Source organism: Chaetodon auriga, chromosome 2 (genome assembly GCF_051107435.1).
Source record: "Chaetodon auriga isolate fChaAug3 chromosome 2, fChaAug3.hap1, whole genome shotgun sequence".
NCBI classification, from domain to species: Eukaryota; Metazoa; Chordata; class Actinopteri; order Chaetodontiformes; family Chaetodontidae; genus Chaetodon; species Chaetodon auriga.
The window spans coordinates 29663619-29680276 of NC_135075.1; the positions used below are offsets into that span (position 1 = coordinate 29663619).

The 16658-nt window shown below is 45.9% G+C and overlaps 1 protein-coding gene across 1 annotated transcript in view; it reads right to left on the bottom strand.

Annotated features, from left to right (window-relative positions):
- The window catches only part of LOC143329974 (semaphorin-3D), a 73621-nt gene that overhangs the window by 4079 nt on the left and 52884 nt on the right, over positions 1-16658 (bottom strand). Inside the window, exons 3-15 of the mRNA XM_076746087.1 lie at positions 12844-12998; positions 12616-12678; positions 11713-11832; positions 11275-11365; positions 10248-10376; positions 9975-10117; positions 9466-9580; positions 9185-9254; positions 8524-8668; positions 6250-6472; positions 2309-2397; positions 824-865; positions 415-572 (exon numbers count right to left, since the gene is read on the bottom strand). Of these exons, the coding sequence (XP_076602202.1) occupies positions 415-572; positions 824-865; positions 2309-2397; positions 6250-6472; positions 8524-8668; positions 9185-9254; positions 9466-9580; positions 9975-10117; positions 10248-10376; positions 11275-11365; positions 11713-11832; positions 12616-12678; positions 12844-12998 (1543 nt within the window). The remainder of the gene's footprint in view (positions 1-414; positions 573-823; positions 866-2308; positions 2398-6249; positions 6473-8523; positions 8669-9184; positions 9255-9465; positions 9581-9974; positions 10118-10247; positions 10377-11274; positions 11366-11712; positions 11833-12615; positions 12679-12843; positions 12999-16658) is intronic.

A 16658-nucleotide genomic window follows, 5' to 3' on the forward strand; every position in this document is an offset into this window, starting at 1 on the left:
AGCATGCTAACACTGGCTAATGAGCACAAAGCAGAGCTGAGGCTCATGGGAGTGTCATTAGTCCTGCAGGTATTTGGTCACAGACTGAGGTTTTTAGCCTGATGATCCAGTTGATGAGGTGGATTTTTAAGGAAACAAGAATCACAGGAGAGAGAGATTCATCCTCTGAGGATCATGAACGTTTCATGGAAATCCATCAATCAGTTCAGAGATATTTGCAGCAGTGCTGGACTGGCTGACCACACAGCCGTGTCGCTACTGTGGCTAAAAGATAAAACCTCATGACAGACGTGTGAAAGATATGACTGGCCTGAATTCGTAGATTTGTAGACTGACACTACCACTGATCTGAGGCCTTCAACCAGGAAGCAGACACATTAAAACTGCATGTGATGCTGAGAATCCTGTCTTTACCTCTTGCTGGTGGCGAAGAATCTGGAGCAGGTCTGTCCGTCCCAGGAGCAGTAGGGGTCTCTGGCCAGGCAGCACTCGGCGCAGTCGCTCCCGTATAACTCACACCTCTGGAGGCCCAGCTGGGCCACACCCAGCTCACTGGACACATACAGCTGTTGCTGTGGAGGAGGCGAGGAAGAGGAGAGCGGGAGAGAAAGAGTCTCGTTACAGTTTATAGGCTCATCAGACCTCCTGACACTGATCCAGAAAGGGAAGAGGAGGATGAAAAAGGAGTCAGGAGAGTGTTTCAGTTCATTCATCCACGAGCATCTCAACAGAAAACCACAGTTACTGTCACGTTCTTCATCACAGATACGCAGACAGACAGGTGTCAGGTGTCAGGGGACAGCAGGCTGACAGGTGGACCTACTCTCTTGGTTGACAGCTCCATGCTCAGGATGGGAGACGGACTCTGCAGGATTAAAGGGAAAATGGATGAATTTAGAAATCTGCTGCATCACACAGAAACACACATTCAGAATGAAACATATAATGACACTTATGTGTAGACAGTACATAGACGTTCACGATGACCAGGATCATCTCTTATGAATCACCTGTGAGTTTCTGTGAAAGCTGTTTTTGTACTGCCATGATAAATGAAACACCCTGAAACACAAACCTAAGCTAACTGTAAACCTGGAATAATGTCGGGAAGTTCATGAGACACGAACACAACTGAAAGAAAGCTGACGTGTCTGCGTTAAGGAGGTCGAGGACGGTAAACGCTGCCGCTGGCTTTGATGTCAGAGCAGCTACTCTTCTTCCCTCAGAGGACTAAATTACCCAGCAGCTCCATTTTTCTCGCTCACTGACTCGCTTCAGCGTTTCTCAAAGGGAGTGAATGACCCCTGACCACTCTGAGCGGAGGGGTCGGGCTGAGGGAGGAGAGAAGGTATCTGCCTGCTGCTGGAAACCCGGTCAGGGTGCAGAGAGCCTCCGCTGGCTCCGACCCAGCAGCTCATCGTGAGGCCGCTCCGGCCTGCCCTGCCAGCTGTTTACCCCCGGCCCGCTTTGTGCGAGGCTGGTGGAAATGGCTTAGTTCCTGTTTTAATCTCAGTCATAGAAAACAGACAATGAGCATCTGGCATCCTGTTTGTTTGTGGCTGTTCTGCTTTCGTCTTCCTTCCCTTCACCTGAACTCTGTTTTATTTCCTCCTCTCTCCTCTTTTCATTCACCTCCTCCACATGTTCTCCAGATTGTGGACGATGAAGAACATCTATCTGCATCGACTGTATTTCTGTATTTCGGCCTTTTCTCTGCCCTCCTCGCTCCCCTCGCTCCTCTCTCCTCTTCCATATTAGCTTATTTACACAGAGGACCTTGGGAAATATGCGCCCTGCTATCTGTTTTTCAGTTTAGCAGAGTTATTCCAGACAAATATGTTCCATTGGAAGCGACATGCGAGGCCTCACGCAGCACATCACATGGTGCAGGGCTGGCAGATGGCACTGAAAGACACCAGAACAAGCTCTCTGACTTTAGCCATAAAAGTCCAGCGTGGCTAAGATAAGATAAGATAAAACTTCATTGATCCCACGCTGGGGAAGCTATGTTGTCACAAACAGAAGGAAGAGCAAGAATCAAGAATAAAGAACGAGGCGCAGAAGATAAAAATCAATAAGATATGTTAAAAAATCAACTGTATATATGAACATTTATACGAAGAATATCTGTGAGGCTTTGTGGGAGAATGTGAACAAAGGAAAAACCTTCTTGACTGAACGAGCTTCAGGTAAAGCAGGTGTTGACTAACAGGTTGGTCGTAAATTAAAGCCTGAAGTACGTGAGCGAGTCTCCTGTCCGACACTGACTGAGTACATTCAAAAAACTTTATTGACAGCTGTTTGTCACCTGGAAGACAGTCAGCTCCTCCAGAATGATCTCCTCCGTGTCCCAGTTGTCTTTGATGACTGACACGGCCTTCACCACCTTCCCATCATCTGGAAAAAAAACAGGAGGGAACATTGATGCGAGTACACACATACTGCAGTACACTGACGCAAACACAGTAGTTATACTGCATTCAGTGAATATTACAAAACCACACAGAAGATAATGTTGGTTCTGTCACGTTTGGGCTCCTGAACCCTGATTATTCTTAATGCTTTGACTTTGGAAACACTGATGTGAGCTGCAGCAGCAGACAGTGATGAGACCTGACTGAGACCTCCTCTGTGCACTTTCTCTGGAGGGTCGGCTTCACTTCCTGATGAGGCTGTTTTTGCTCGCTTTGAGCGTTTTTGTGCCAGCTACCTGTCTCCCCCTTTGCAGACCCTCCAGTTGTTTGCAATGGCATCATTTTTCTGTTTATTGTGTTTCAACATCGTGATTAGAAACAAGGACAAAACAACGACTTCCATCCAGCAGCTTGAGTTTCCACTTGTAATGTTTCGATTACTGAATCAGAAAGTTATTTCAGTTTCAAACACAGTTAACATGACTTCAAGGGTATTTCAAGGTGTTCTTCTCCAAGTCACGAAACATTGTGCAGCTTTGCCGTCGGCAGCGGAGGACATGTTCTACAGCAGTAACCTTAGAGACGGAGGAACCCTGAAACCAGGCGCACACAGTGTAAGAGACGTCAGCGAGGATTTACAGGATTTTATCTACGACAACCGCAACACACACCAGCTGTACGACACAGTGTGTGTCAGCACTGAGAGGCACTACACACACGCACACACGCACACACACACACACACACACACACACACACACACACACACACACACACACATAATGTCAGGATGCTCCCAGGGAACCTCATAGACCTCATAAACCTTAAAGAACCCGCTGTGGGAAATGTCCTCTGTGTGTGTGTGTGTGTGTGTGTGTGTGTGTGTGTGTGTGTGTGTGTGTGTGTGTGTGTGTGAGTGTCTCACAGATGAGTCTGTCAAACAAGCCTTCCCTACATGGAGCGACGATGATGATATCTAATGATGGATGTCTGCGGCCATCAGAGACTCGGTAACGTTTCACTTCAGTGGAGATAAAATCTGGTCACTTTGTGTTTGTGCTCCTCTGACAGCAGCCAGCGTCTCTCCTCCTCCTCCTCCTCCTCCTCCTCCTCCTCCTCCTCAGTCTCAACCCAATAAGGCAAGAAGAAAGATGAAGACACCACAAATCAGGGCTGAGCTCAAGCTGGAGCAGTTTGAAAAGGCTCCTAAAAGAGCTGCTGCTGATGAAAAATGTATGAGTAGTGGTTCATCATTAAATACCCTCAAACATACACGATCTGGTCTGTAAAACACTCTGTGAGTCAGAGTCGTTCAGTGTTTGTTCTGCAGCCAGCGGCCGCTTCAGCTCCGCAGCAGATGCACTTTAATTTACATTTTCCACAAACCAAACACACACAGACACACATCCTTTATCTGCTCCGCCTCGCTGGACTGAAGCGTCTCACCGCTGCTGCGTTCTTCTGTATGTGTACCACATTAATTACTGCGTTGTACTCACTGTGAGGATTCAGGTTTGGCTTTCACTGGCAATACTTTGTTTTTTCCTGGCATGAGGGACGATCCAACTAATTAAGATAAGATGAGATTTAACTTTAATAATTCCACGTCGGGGAAATTAAGATGTAACAGCTGTAATATTAAGAACAAAGAGGAGACGTAGAAAAACAACAAAAATAATAAGTTCATAAAAATAAAGACGAGTTGTTTAATGTTTGTTCTCGTTATGATTAATGTAATTAAAGTTTGTTTGTTAACTGGCCTCCTGTCATTGGCTGCAGGTAAAGCCAGGTGAGCGTCCTTGTTCCTCTGAGGCCACAGTGGTTAATGAGTGGATCAGAGGTTCATAACGATCCTCCAGCTTCCTGAACGTTCCCTCTGTGGAGCTTCAGGCTGCAGCTGCTCCTGAGTGACGGCCATTAGGTTTTCATACCTGCGTTCTGATTGGCAGGTCAGCTTTGACCTTCAGGTTAATATTTAGTGCGTCCCGTTAACGGAGGTCGTCCACATACTAAACACAGGAACGGACTTTCATTTTCAGACACTTTGAAAAGTTTGGTTTTTAAATGTGACGACAGACAAACAGTGTCTGTAAAGTTTCTATGTATTAGATGTATGGGTGCTATCAAGGCAAAGGTGTCCACAGATCTCAGGTCCAAAGATAGACAGAGGACCTCAGAGGCCTGCTGGTGGATCGAGGCTGCAGCAGATCTCTAACGTAGGCAGCTGTGTGACCATGCAGGGCTCGATAGGTGACCACTGGAGCCTTGAACTGGATTCTGAATTTGATGAGTGAACAGAAATGAAGATCAGTCTCACACTAGACCTGTTAGAGGACCAACAGTCCAGGGATGCTCTGCTGCAGCAGGCCTGGAAGGAGCTACAAGACGGGCTGAAAGCGTGAAGAATCATGTCCGTCACACAACTGAGTCGTGCAATGTCGTTTCTCAGCTGGAGGAAACAGAACCAGGTCAAACACTTGACATGTTGGTCCAGACTCAGAACCTGGTCCACAGTAACACCTGACACGTTCACAGAGGAGTCACCGGAAGAAGACAGAGAACTGAAACCTCATCACCTCAGAAAGAAGACTGCGAGTGCAGACAGTGAAAACAGACAGTTTGGGCTTAAATGGATGAGCATCATCTGCGTAAGCTTTTGTCATGAGCCTAAAATAAAACTGAATTACAGCGCACGACCTCAGAGCAGCCTGTAGACTTTACAAAGGCATATTTTATTTTTCGGGTAAACCACCTCGACGTAAGCGCGTGGCCGAGCAGTACGATGCATCAAAAAGGGACGTTATCTGTCCTCGCTAACAGCAACACTGAAAGCTTAGCAGACGGGAAGACGAGTCAAAAGATTCATCCCGGTGGTATAACGTGAAGATCAGAGCAGAAGGAGCATTTATCAGGCAGGTAAACGAGCAGCTGATGGGGAGATGAGAGATGGAGGAGAGGAATCCACTTAGAGGAGACGTATGGAGCCGCCGAGCACCTCCGGCCCCCCGACCTGTCACCAGCAGTTAAATAACCTCCGCCATTCATCACACACACACGCACACACACACACACACACACACACACACACACACACACACACTCACAGAGAGCAGGCGCACTCAGGAACCCGTTCACCCTGAGAGTGCGTTGCTTCGGGATAAACCGGTAAACGTCTCCGTTTTCCAGCTTCAGAGGCGCTTTAAGAAGATAATGAACGCAGGATGTTTACACACAGCAGATGAACAAATGAAGCACACTCGGTCTGCCTGGATGACACTTTAACGATGTGGTTTGGTTAAAATGTGAAGCTGTGGAAAGACGCTTCAGCTCATTTTTTCCTTCCTGTTGGTTTTTGGACTCTCATGTACGAACGAGGTTACAGAACATCCAACTTTCAGGGAAAAACAACAACCAGACGATCTTTGAAAAACCCAGACCTGCTCCGAAGGCGTTTCCTGAGTCCTTAAAGACTCTTCGAACCATCTGGACAAAAAACATTCAGTTTCCTGCTCAAAAAGCCAGAAATGACAACGTGTTGTTTTGTTTCATAACATAAAACAACACAAAGAAACATCAATACAGACAAATACGAGGAACATGAATCCATTATGTTTGGTTCACGTTGTGCAGACTGAAACATTTCTTCATTCGGACGGTTCAAAGAGGACTTGAGGACTCTGGAAAAACCTTCAGGACAGCAGTAAGTTTTGATGACTGGTGCTAACGAGACAACTGACATTTCAACTGCTTTCAACCACGAATATCTAAAACATTTTAACTTTTTCTTTTACTTTTTATGGTGTGTTTTTACAGTCCCTGTCTTCTGCCTCCTCACCTGTGCCCAGGTGTAGGACATCGTATGGTCCGTCCTCAGCGTCCACCCGGTCCACTACGACCCTCTTTAACATGTAGGCTGCGTTGACTTTGGTCAGGACGGGTCTGCCGCCCAGAGGCAGCACGGGCTCCCACATCAGCTGGTGCTGCCGCATGAAGCTCACCACCTCGTCTGGGAAGTCCTTGGTGGACTTGTGGAGGGCGTCGTAGGTCTCGCTGGGACACTGAGGGACAATTCAGAGAAACCTTATGAGCACAAAAGGTTGGTTAAAATATGCCATTAAAGGAGTTTTTTTGGTTCATCTAACAAGCGATCTCAACATAAATTAGATACCAAAAGCTTTGGACCTGGGAAGGTTGGCTGGACACCTCTAACAGAAGGACGTCATTAGACGTGAAGGCATGATCCTCAAAGCTTTAAATTAAGACTGAATGAACGCACTGACAGGCGCTGACCCCCGAGCAGACTCTGCTCTGTGCTTTTCTGACCTTTCTTCACTCTTTTTTCACTGGATGTGTGATTGTGAAAGTGAAACAACAGCAAAAAGTTAGCTCATCATTTCAAAACTCATGAATCTCCAGCTTGCAGATAAGAAAACAATCCCTCTGTTACTTCAGCTGTTTTTCTTACTTTGGATAATACTAACTGTCTCTAATCTCTTAGAACAGTTCACTGTGTTCTCGGCCGTTTTGGGAATCCAGGCAATGATTCTTAGCTGTAAAAAGCCTCCGATCATCTTCATCACAATCCACTCTTTAGATTTCAGAGCTTAGCAGTCGTCTAGAAGGTGATATCAATCACAGCCTGACAGTATTTATAATTACTCAGCATGCAGCTGCGACCAGTGCTGCTCTCGTTTCAATCAACACTGTGTAAAACAATGTTTTTCAGCGTCGAGCACATTAATGATTCAGGTGTCTGTTCATGTATCTTAACAGGTGACATCACAGACTCCTCTAAACTCAATCTGTTCATAAATAAAACACAAGATTGTCACTGATTTGTCATCAGCTTCAGACGCTCTGAAGACGACAGCAGAATATTTCACATTTCCAGAAATATTAGAAAATGAGAAATAAAAAAAGAAGCAGGAGATCAGCAGATGGCAGACGGGGGAGGAAAGGATGGTCGAGTCAGGGAGGATCAGGACGCTGTGATGAAGAAATGATTCTCAGATGTTGATCTGTAGAGAAAGTCTCATATTAACCATGAAGAAAGAAAAGAAAGCAGAAAAAGATGGAGGATGAAAAATGTAGAGCAGGAGACACTGAAGATGTGCTGAAGAGATGAAGATTGATGCACTGAGAACATGGAAGCCATTACCTTCAGCGTGTGTGTGCGTGCAGTGAGTCAGCGAACACACACACAAACACGCTGACGAGGCTGACCTCTTCTGCAATCAAGCACATGACACACGACCACTGCACAGAGCGGCCGATTCCCCAGCAGGGAGGAAGAAACAACACCTGAAGCACTGGAAGGCTCAGACCTGAAGCTCCTGACAGGCTGAGCCTCCCCAGAGGAGCTCACTGCTGAGCTCTTAAACCAGCAGCGTTTCACCCGCTCACACGTTCACGGGTCAAGCTTTCACTAGATGTGTGTCAGGAAACTCTTCCTTATTCACATAAACATAAATATCATCCTGTCATCGCCGTATTTACAAAGAATTATGGAGCGTGAACTTTAATGAGAAAGTGACCGACGCCTTCGCCGCTTCTTAAAGGGACAGCTCACCCAGATTAGAAGAAACACATCTGGGCACGTGCAGGAAGTTTGAGACGCACGGTGCAACAATGAAAGTGAATGGAAATTCAATAAAAACTCATCTGAAACACTCAAACAAATCAGCGTCTTTGCTGCACTGAATAATTCAGGCCTGTTTCTTTGGTAGAAAGAGTTTCTTCAGAGAAGCTGGAGACACTTTCTTGAAGAGTTTTGGGGGTTAAAGGGTTAAATATCTCAAAAACCTGGACACAAAACTAACTGCATGACTAAATAAAACCACAGGTAAATGTGTTTTGTGTTATTTGGGTGAACTGCGTCTTACATCTTCAAAACTTTTGATCCCTGGAGGGAAATTGCATTGCAGCAGTACAGACCGCTCAACACACATTTAGTCTTACAGATGACGGAACAGTAAATCTACTAATAATAATAAAAATAGTACAATGTATGTGCAAAAAAAGGAGAACAGAAAACATTTTTTGGGAGGGAATCATCTCTCTTATCTCACACAGGTGAACGTCCTCAACCCTCTGGTGTGTTTGTACTCACAGTTCCGGGTCTCGGGTACGGGATGCGGCCCTTGTACTCCACCCAGCGATAGTCTGGACCCTCCTTGTGGGCAAACGGCCCGTTGAAAGCAGCACGGATAGACGCCATGGAGTACACGCACACCGCTGAGCCACGAAACACAGAGCTGCAGGAGAAAGAGCAGTTGTTGATGTTGGGGGTTGAGGGAGAGACGGGTGGAATGAGAGTGAAGGTAAGACGGAACGGGATGAAACAGGAAGGAAGGATAAAATAGGAGGGAAGGAAGGAAGAGAGGAAGGAGGGATAGGAGGAGACAAGGGAGTGAGGAAGGGAGGACAGGAGAGGACAAGAGGTGGGAGTGCTTTATAACATCACGGTTACAATAACACAACCAGCTGGGCCTCTTCACCTTTGACCCTGACAGCCACCCACACCTGACCTCCGACCCTGCACCCTGCCGGGCGTGCACGTGTCAGCTCTGAGTGTGCACGTAAAGGAGGAGGAGGTCCCTCCAGTCACCTGCTGTCTGTCTAAACATGTTTCCTTCGACTGGAAAAGGAAAACTTATACACTGGCTTTCAGGAAAGACTCGAAAAACAAGCAAATATGTGGATAATGAACAGCTGATTGAGCTCTGTTTGACTCGATCACACGACTGCTACGACACTGAACGTGTGCTCACCTGGAGGTGCTGAAGACGCCGTAGATGGTCGGGTTTTGAGGGTCTTTGGTCTCCAGAACAAAGATGTCCTCTGGAAAAACACAGAAACACCTTTAAAATCCAACATTAGGACTGAAGTTTCTTTGAATGTAAAGATGTTTCGTGACGTGTTCCTCAGACTGAGCCGTGAACTCTGCTCAACACCTGTCAGGTGTCACTTTCAAGCAGTTTTTCATTTCAGGAGGAGTGAGGTGAGGACAGGGAGGAGACAAAGACAGCAGGGGACAGTTCCTCTGAGTTACCCAGCTCGTCGAACTGTGTGTCCACTCCGGACGGACCCGGGACAGAACAGACCAGCCTGGCTTTGAGGAAGGTGGTCCAGCGGTTGATCAGACTCCTCTTCCCTCCGACGTCATTCTGGACGGATGGAGAGAAGACAGACGGAAGGGTGGAAGATAAAGACAGGGTGGAGGACGACGAGGGCAAAACATTCACAATCTGTGTCTCACATTTAAATATAAAGAATATGAACGAGGTGTACAGATTAAAAAAAGTGAATAAAATTAAAGCTGAAACAATCAAGGTGAGGAAACAAACAGTTTTCGGGGTTTGGACTATTGGATGGACATTTGAAGACATCACTCGTCTTGTGACACCATTTCCATACTTTTTACAGACCAAACAATTAACCGATCAAAACCGACCGATGACGACAGTAAACACATTTCCTGCATTCAGTCAATCGCCCTGAGGTCTGTCCTGTATGACGGCGTCCTTGAAGCACCTTCTCCACCTGACTCTGTGTCCCTACCTTGCAGACTCGGGCCACTCGGCTGTACACCCTCTTGTCCCACTGTCCGGCCTCCACCGCCCTCTCCTTGAAGAAGAAGTAGACCTTGTCGTCGTCGGGACTGTGAGTGTCCGGGATGGAGAAGGAGCCCACAAACTCCGGCTCTGAGAGGGAGGCGGGAGAGCGTTAGCAGTGTGTGTGTGTGTGTGTGTGTGTGTGTGTGTGTGTGTGTGTGTGTGTGTGTGTTTGTGTGTGTGTGAGATCCGACACATGAGTGGAGCTGCAGCTTCTCACCGTTGAGCCAGTTGTGATCGTAGGCTTCAGTCCGGATGTAATGTTGACTGCTGCCCTGGACAGACGTACGGAAGATCGCAGCGTTGGCCCCCATGAAGTCCACCGAGGTACCAGCATAAAGCTCACCGTCTACGGAGGGACAAAGACAGACAGACAGACAGAGAGAGAGACAGAGAGACAGACAGACAGACAGATAGAGAGAGAGACAGACAGATAGAGAGACAGACAGAGAGAGACAGAGACAGAGACAGAAAGAATAAAGACAGACAGACAGACAGAGAGACACAAAGAAAGAGAAAGAAACAGAGAAAGGGTTAAAACTGTTTGCTTCATATGTGTCTTATCTGTGTTTTTAATACTTATCAAAGTGACGTCGTTCAGATCACCACATACTGTACTCTGAACAGTACACAGTCTAAAGTGCAGTATATGTACAGTGAAGTGTGACAGCTCAGCAGCAGACTGCTGCCGAACTGTTTGTTCATTTTAAGTCAAAATATGATCTTCTCCTGACCCTAACGAGCGGTTTTAGTGCTGCACCTGAACCACAGCTTCGTAACAACAGAAGAGTTAAAATTCTTAAAATGTAAAGAAACGTAAAGTCAGCATTTATTCTGGCGTCTGGTTGATAAAAAGACGGCGTGTGCTGACGTTCAGCTTTCTATCTGCCAGCACAGACACAGCGATGAGCCTTAAATACTCAGTTGAACGGCTGAACGCTGACTTTATGGGCGAGCTCTTTGTCTAAAAGACTCAAACGCAGTTGATGTGTTTTATGTCTGAAATGTCGCGTGGGGCCGCTGCTGACGTCAGCGTGTGAAATCAGCGAAGCAGACCACACACGCCACAGCTGGACGGACGATCCGCAGCCAGGAATGAGACAGTGGTGGGATTGTACGCTGCACAACGTTAGTGTCACCAGAATATGAAGACAGCTGTTCACAGATGACAGAAAGTGATGGAATACGTCCACTTGTGCGTGTGGGTGGACACACGGTGCATTATGTGTGGACGGGATGAGACCTACCAGTCAGTCGGGCGGTGAAGGGCTCCCTGGGACTGAAGGGACATTTTCCTCTGCCCGACTCCACCGTGTGAGCCAGCGTGAAGGACAGATCCTGCAGGAGAGACAGAGGGACGGACACAGGGACCACACACAAACACAAGGACCGATAAACACAAGCACAAAGAGGAAACTGACCCTCTGCTCCCACTCTTCCTGATGGATTTCTTCTTCTATGGTTGTTGACTGGCAGTGGATAATGGACGCTCACAAAGATGTTTGACTGATGTTTGAATGGCGTTCAGAACTGATGTTTTAGATGTCTGAATAAACTTCTGTGAGCAAATCTCATTAGAAATATCTGAATTTCACATTTCCTGATTGGACAAAAAAAAAAAAAAGCACCAACAATCTGCAGACGGTGGCCTTAAAGGGACAATAAACACGTGGATTCCTGTTTACCTCTGAGTTGTGTCCTAAGTGCAGGTGTGTACACTGTGGATGGAAAGCTCCGGTGCCACAAGCATAAACGTGGGTCTTATTGAAAGGCTGCAGCAGCCGCACGAAGTTTGCACAGTCAGTCTGAAAATAAAGTGAGACAATAAAAACATGTCAACAATTTGTTGTTCTGTTTTTTTTTTTAAGTATTAATTATGAAAATAAGGTAATGCAGAGAAAACGAGATGAACACTGAGGCCTGTCATCTTCAAGGAATACTTTGACTTTTGTCAGATATTTACTGTTAGCTATCAGGATGAAGCCGCTAAGCCTGTTAGCTTAGCTTAGCGCAAGCACTTGAAATGGGTGGAAACAGCTAGCCTGGCTCTGTCCAATGGTGACATCACCTACGTGCACCTCTAATGATCACAGATTAACATGTAAGATCTTGTTTGTTCAATCTGTACAAAGATTTAAGGATAAAAAAATGTGTCGCTTTACAGGGACAGAACTGTTTCCTGGCAGGAAGACACAGGAGACAGGAAGTTACTGGAAATAGTCTTATCACATAACCTCCAATTAAATGGTGAATTGTTGTTTTTAACTTTGTTTTTTGTACAGATTAAACAAACAGGATACCAGAGGCTCATCGGTGAGCTTTAGAGGTGCAGGAAGGTGGATTTTGGCTAGCTGCTTCCCTCTGTTTCCAGTCTTTGTGCTAAGCTAAGCTAAGCTAACAGCTGCTGACTGCAGCGTCACAGTTAGGGTACAGGCATGTGAGGTATCAATCATCTCAGCTAACTCTCAGCAAGAAAGTGAATAAGGGCATTTAGCAAAATGTCAAAGTTTTCCTTGAAACAAAGGTTAACGTGAGGAAAGACGTTTGTCTCACACTTCGCTTGTTTGATTCTGATTGAAGACTCTTACCTCCAGGCTTTTCCCTGCCAGCCTGCAGTGCTCCACATGCTCTCTGGCAGCAGGCCAGTGAATCTGAGACAGACGAGAGATAAAACACACAGAAACAAGCGTTCAGCACAGCTGCAACACTTGGAGTTAAAGTCTCTTCATCAAGCACACAGACAGTCGGACAGCTTGGATTTTTCGAGGGTTAAGCTGAGATCCAGCAAACAGAAGCTCCGCGTCTTCTCGTCTCACCGTTCGCGTGGGCAGATCCAAGCTGTCGGGCCTCAGCAGGTAGATGTGGTCTTTCCCTCCGACCAGCAGCCACCCTTGATCCTCGTCCAACAGCAAGGCCTGGTATCCACCGCTGACCCCCCCCTCCCAGAAGATGGCCGATCCGTTGGTCAGGTCTGAGAGAGGAAACGTCACAGAGGACTTTCAGTGTCTTCAGGTCTCAAACAGACAGCGGTACACACAAAGTACATTAACTCAACACTGGACTGAAGTACAATCTTGATGTACTTGTCTGCTCTCTTGCCGTTTTCTGTCTTTATACTTGTACTCGACTACATTATCTAACTGCTATAGTTACTACTTACTTTGAAGATTTCTTTTTTCACACAAAACATACGACCAGTTTATAAAAAATGACGCATTAAATACGCAGCCGCACATGAAGTAGTTAAAAGTAGCTTCATTTAAACCAACTACAACATCTCATCCAATTTCCCTGAGGGGTCCTCCCAAAGGGATCAATAAAGTTCAATCTAATCGACTCTAATCTAAACTAAGTACAGCTCAGACATTAACTGATCAATAATATTGATCCGGTGATATTACAGGGTCCATTGTGCATTGATGCTTCTGAATGAAGGGATTTCACACGGCATAAAGTATTTCTATGATGTGGTATTGCGATTTTTTGGTCTGAATAATTCATCTTCCACTGCAAACACACACACACACACACACACACACACACACACACACACACACGGCAGTTCACGGGTGTCTCTGGGGAGTCGGTGCTAAAGCAGCCAGAAAACGACCTGAACAAGCAGAGCAAATTAACCCTGAAGCTGTGGCGCGCCGCTCGGCCGCCGTGCTGTTTATTCTGTAACGCTGTCAGTCTGTTCGCCCCGAGCTGTAAATGATAACTGCAGCGCAGCAAATGGCTGGTTTTCATTATGAAACACATCTGGACTGAGAGGACGAAAATCCTAAAATCATAAGAATAATAACAGTAAAAAATGTATTTTATGGCCGTCATGATATTTTATGTTTTCTTAGTGATTCTTTGTTTTTATTCATTTTTTAACTGACCAAATTCTCCTCACTCGAGTCTATTTTTATGTTTCTGAGCTAAAACAATTAGTCAATTGTAATGAATTAATAATTAGTGAAAAAAAATCACAAACTATTCTGAAATAATAATTAATCACTTTCCAGATCAATTTTTTTTCACAAAAATTACCAAATGTTCTCTTGCTAATATTCGTGCTTTTCTTTGTTTTTAATTTTCCAGACTTGACAAATTTCTCGGTGGGTTGTTTATTTCATATAAAACATATTTTTAAAAGCATGAGTTTATCTTTCTGTTGGTCTCCATTTACTTGCAGTGATTTCGATGAATTTGGGTGAACTGAAGGAACTCCAGCTGTGAGTCTTAAGTAAAAGCAACTAATTAACCTTGAAATTCTCAAAGTTCCCGTGGCTGCGGCTGCCCTTGAAGGCAGCGGAGTTGACCTGCCTGCGCTGCAAATAATCACCTGCGTGAGTGAAGGAAATTAACCATGAAACTGTCATGACATCAGCGTGTGGACCCCACACTGTGCATCCCAGGTCGCTGTGTGTCCCGGTCGCTCACAAAAACGGCGTGGCCGTGAATGCAGCACGGCACATTTGCTACAGCTCACCACCAACAGAAAACATTTAGAAAGAAATCAATCAGATCAATCAGCACCGTGAACATCACACCGCTGTCATCAGGGACGGCAGAGCGTCTGCTCGCTAAGCAGCCCAGGAAAATACACAAGAGCAACATGGGAAACATCAGCTGTGCAGTAGTCACGTTTATTTGTACTTCTTTAATCACACTTAGTCTTAAGGAGTTTCACACACCCCATTAAAACATAATAAATGAAGTCATGAAAGAAAGTCTTACCAGGAAAATCTCATCTGAGCACAAAAAGCACAACCGAACAGTTCACAGCTCATTTCTCACTGAGACAAGCTACTCTCTGTCACACACACACACACGCATGCACGCACACACACACACACACACACACACACACACACACACACACACACACACACACACACAGAGGTCCGAATGCCTTTTGCACATAAAATGATGCCTTACAATCTGGAGAGAGGTATCAAAGGTACAACACACACACACACACACACACACACACACACACACTACAAAGTCTGGGTTAAGCCTGCAGCTCTCTCCTCTGAAATCAGATCACACAGCGCCTCCACGTCTGTTCATGGTGCAATTATGAGATTTTCACAGCTCATTTCTCATTGAGACAATCCCCTCTCAAACACACACACACACACACACACACACACACACACACACACACTGTTAACTGCTGATGACTCTCACTGCTCAGGCTAAATACCTGCTTGAACTGGTTTACTTCTATAAATGAGTCTCTGAAGCGTTTAAATGATGGTTTGTGGAGTTCCATTCTGGACCTTCACGTTCACTCTGAGGACGTTATTGTTCTTATGTTGCTGCTCTTTTCCACTGTGGCTGCTTGTTGACTGATGTGTCTGCTGCAGTGCTGGTGTTCTCGGTTCTGGTCTGTTCAGGTAGACCTCAGTCTGGGTGGGATCTGACTTTGGTCCCCTTCAGATGGGGTCTCTCTGGGTTCTGGTAGGTTCAGCCAATGAAGACACCTGAGTCCAAGACTGTAGATAACAACAAATGTGCTTTGCAAACTGGATCCAGGTTCCAGCTCAGATATCTGTAATGCATCAGTCTGCTGGAGACAATAAAAGTAAGCAGGATTTCATCGTGGACCTGCTGCTCTTGGCTCTGCTCGCTGGATCCTATAGATCCCATCCATCAAGCGAACCAATGACAGGAAGTAGACCGCATGATGAAAGCAAACCTGGCAGGAGAGGTCTCAAAGTCCTCTCTCTGAGGGGGAATTATGACATGAAGTATTGAGGAGGAGTGAAACCAAATGCTTTACATCACACAGAACCATTGTGCATTCACACTTGTAACTCTTTGGATGAACTTTCCATTAGTTTTCCTGATAACTTCTGCAGCCCCCCACATGTTTTAAGTCAGCAGTCGTCTAGAAAATAGATTAAAATGTGTAAAAACACAAGATTTTCTCCCAGAATCAGTTCAGAGTGCGGGGAGGAACGTTTCTGAAGAGAAAGACCAAATGAATTAAAGCTCGAGTTCAGTCTGAACACGTTGACGCTTTCAGCCTCGACGGGTCCAAACTTCACGATGCAGCTAAACGGTTAAATCCTGTTTTTCCTCTCAGTCCAGGCCTGAGCTGCTTCTGATTGGTCTGTGGTGATCTGGATTTCTGCTGATTGGTCAATAGCATGCAGTCACGGCCTCGACACATCTTGATTCAGGCGCAGCTTTCGGTTCTGCCTTGGTTCTTTGTGCGTGCCTGTGTGTGTGTGTGTGTGTGTGTGTGTGTGTGTGTGTGTGTGTGTGTCACTGAGGTCAGGATTAGTTCGGGTGGGGGGTCAGCAGTGGACGAGGATCACAGTCAGTTTGTCGTCCTCTCCTCAGACCCCCCAGTTGGCTCTTCCTGAAATGAACATTTGTCCTGTTAAAGACTGAAAACACACGTTCAGAGTGTTTGTGTGTCACTCATGGAGTCTTTCCCTCCACCGTTCGACCATCGAACATTCAGAAATCTGTTTCTACCAACAGAAGACACGTTATCGATCCTACAAATGTTCGCTGCTTTTTCCCAGCGACTCGCTGTGACACATATTTTCCTGTTTTTTCCTGCTGTTGTTTATTTTGTTTTTATTGTGAACAAAGGATAAACAAAACAAAGCAAACACGCTGGCTG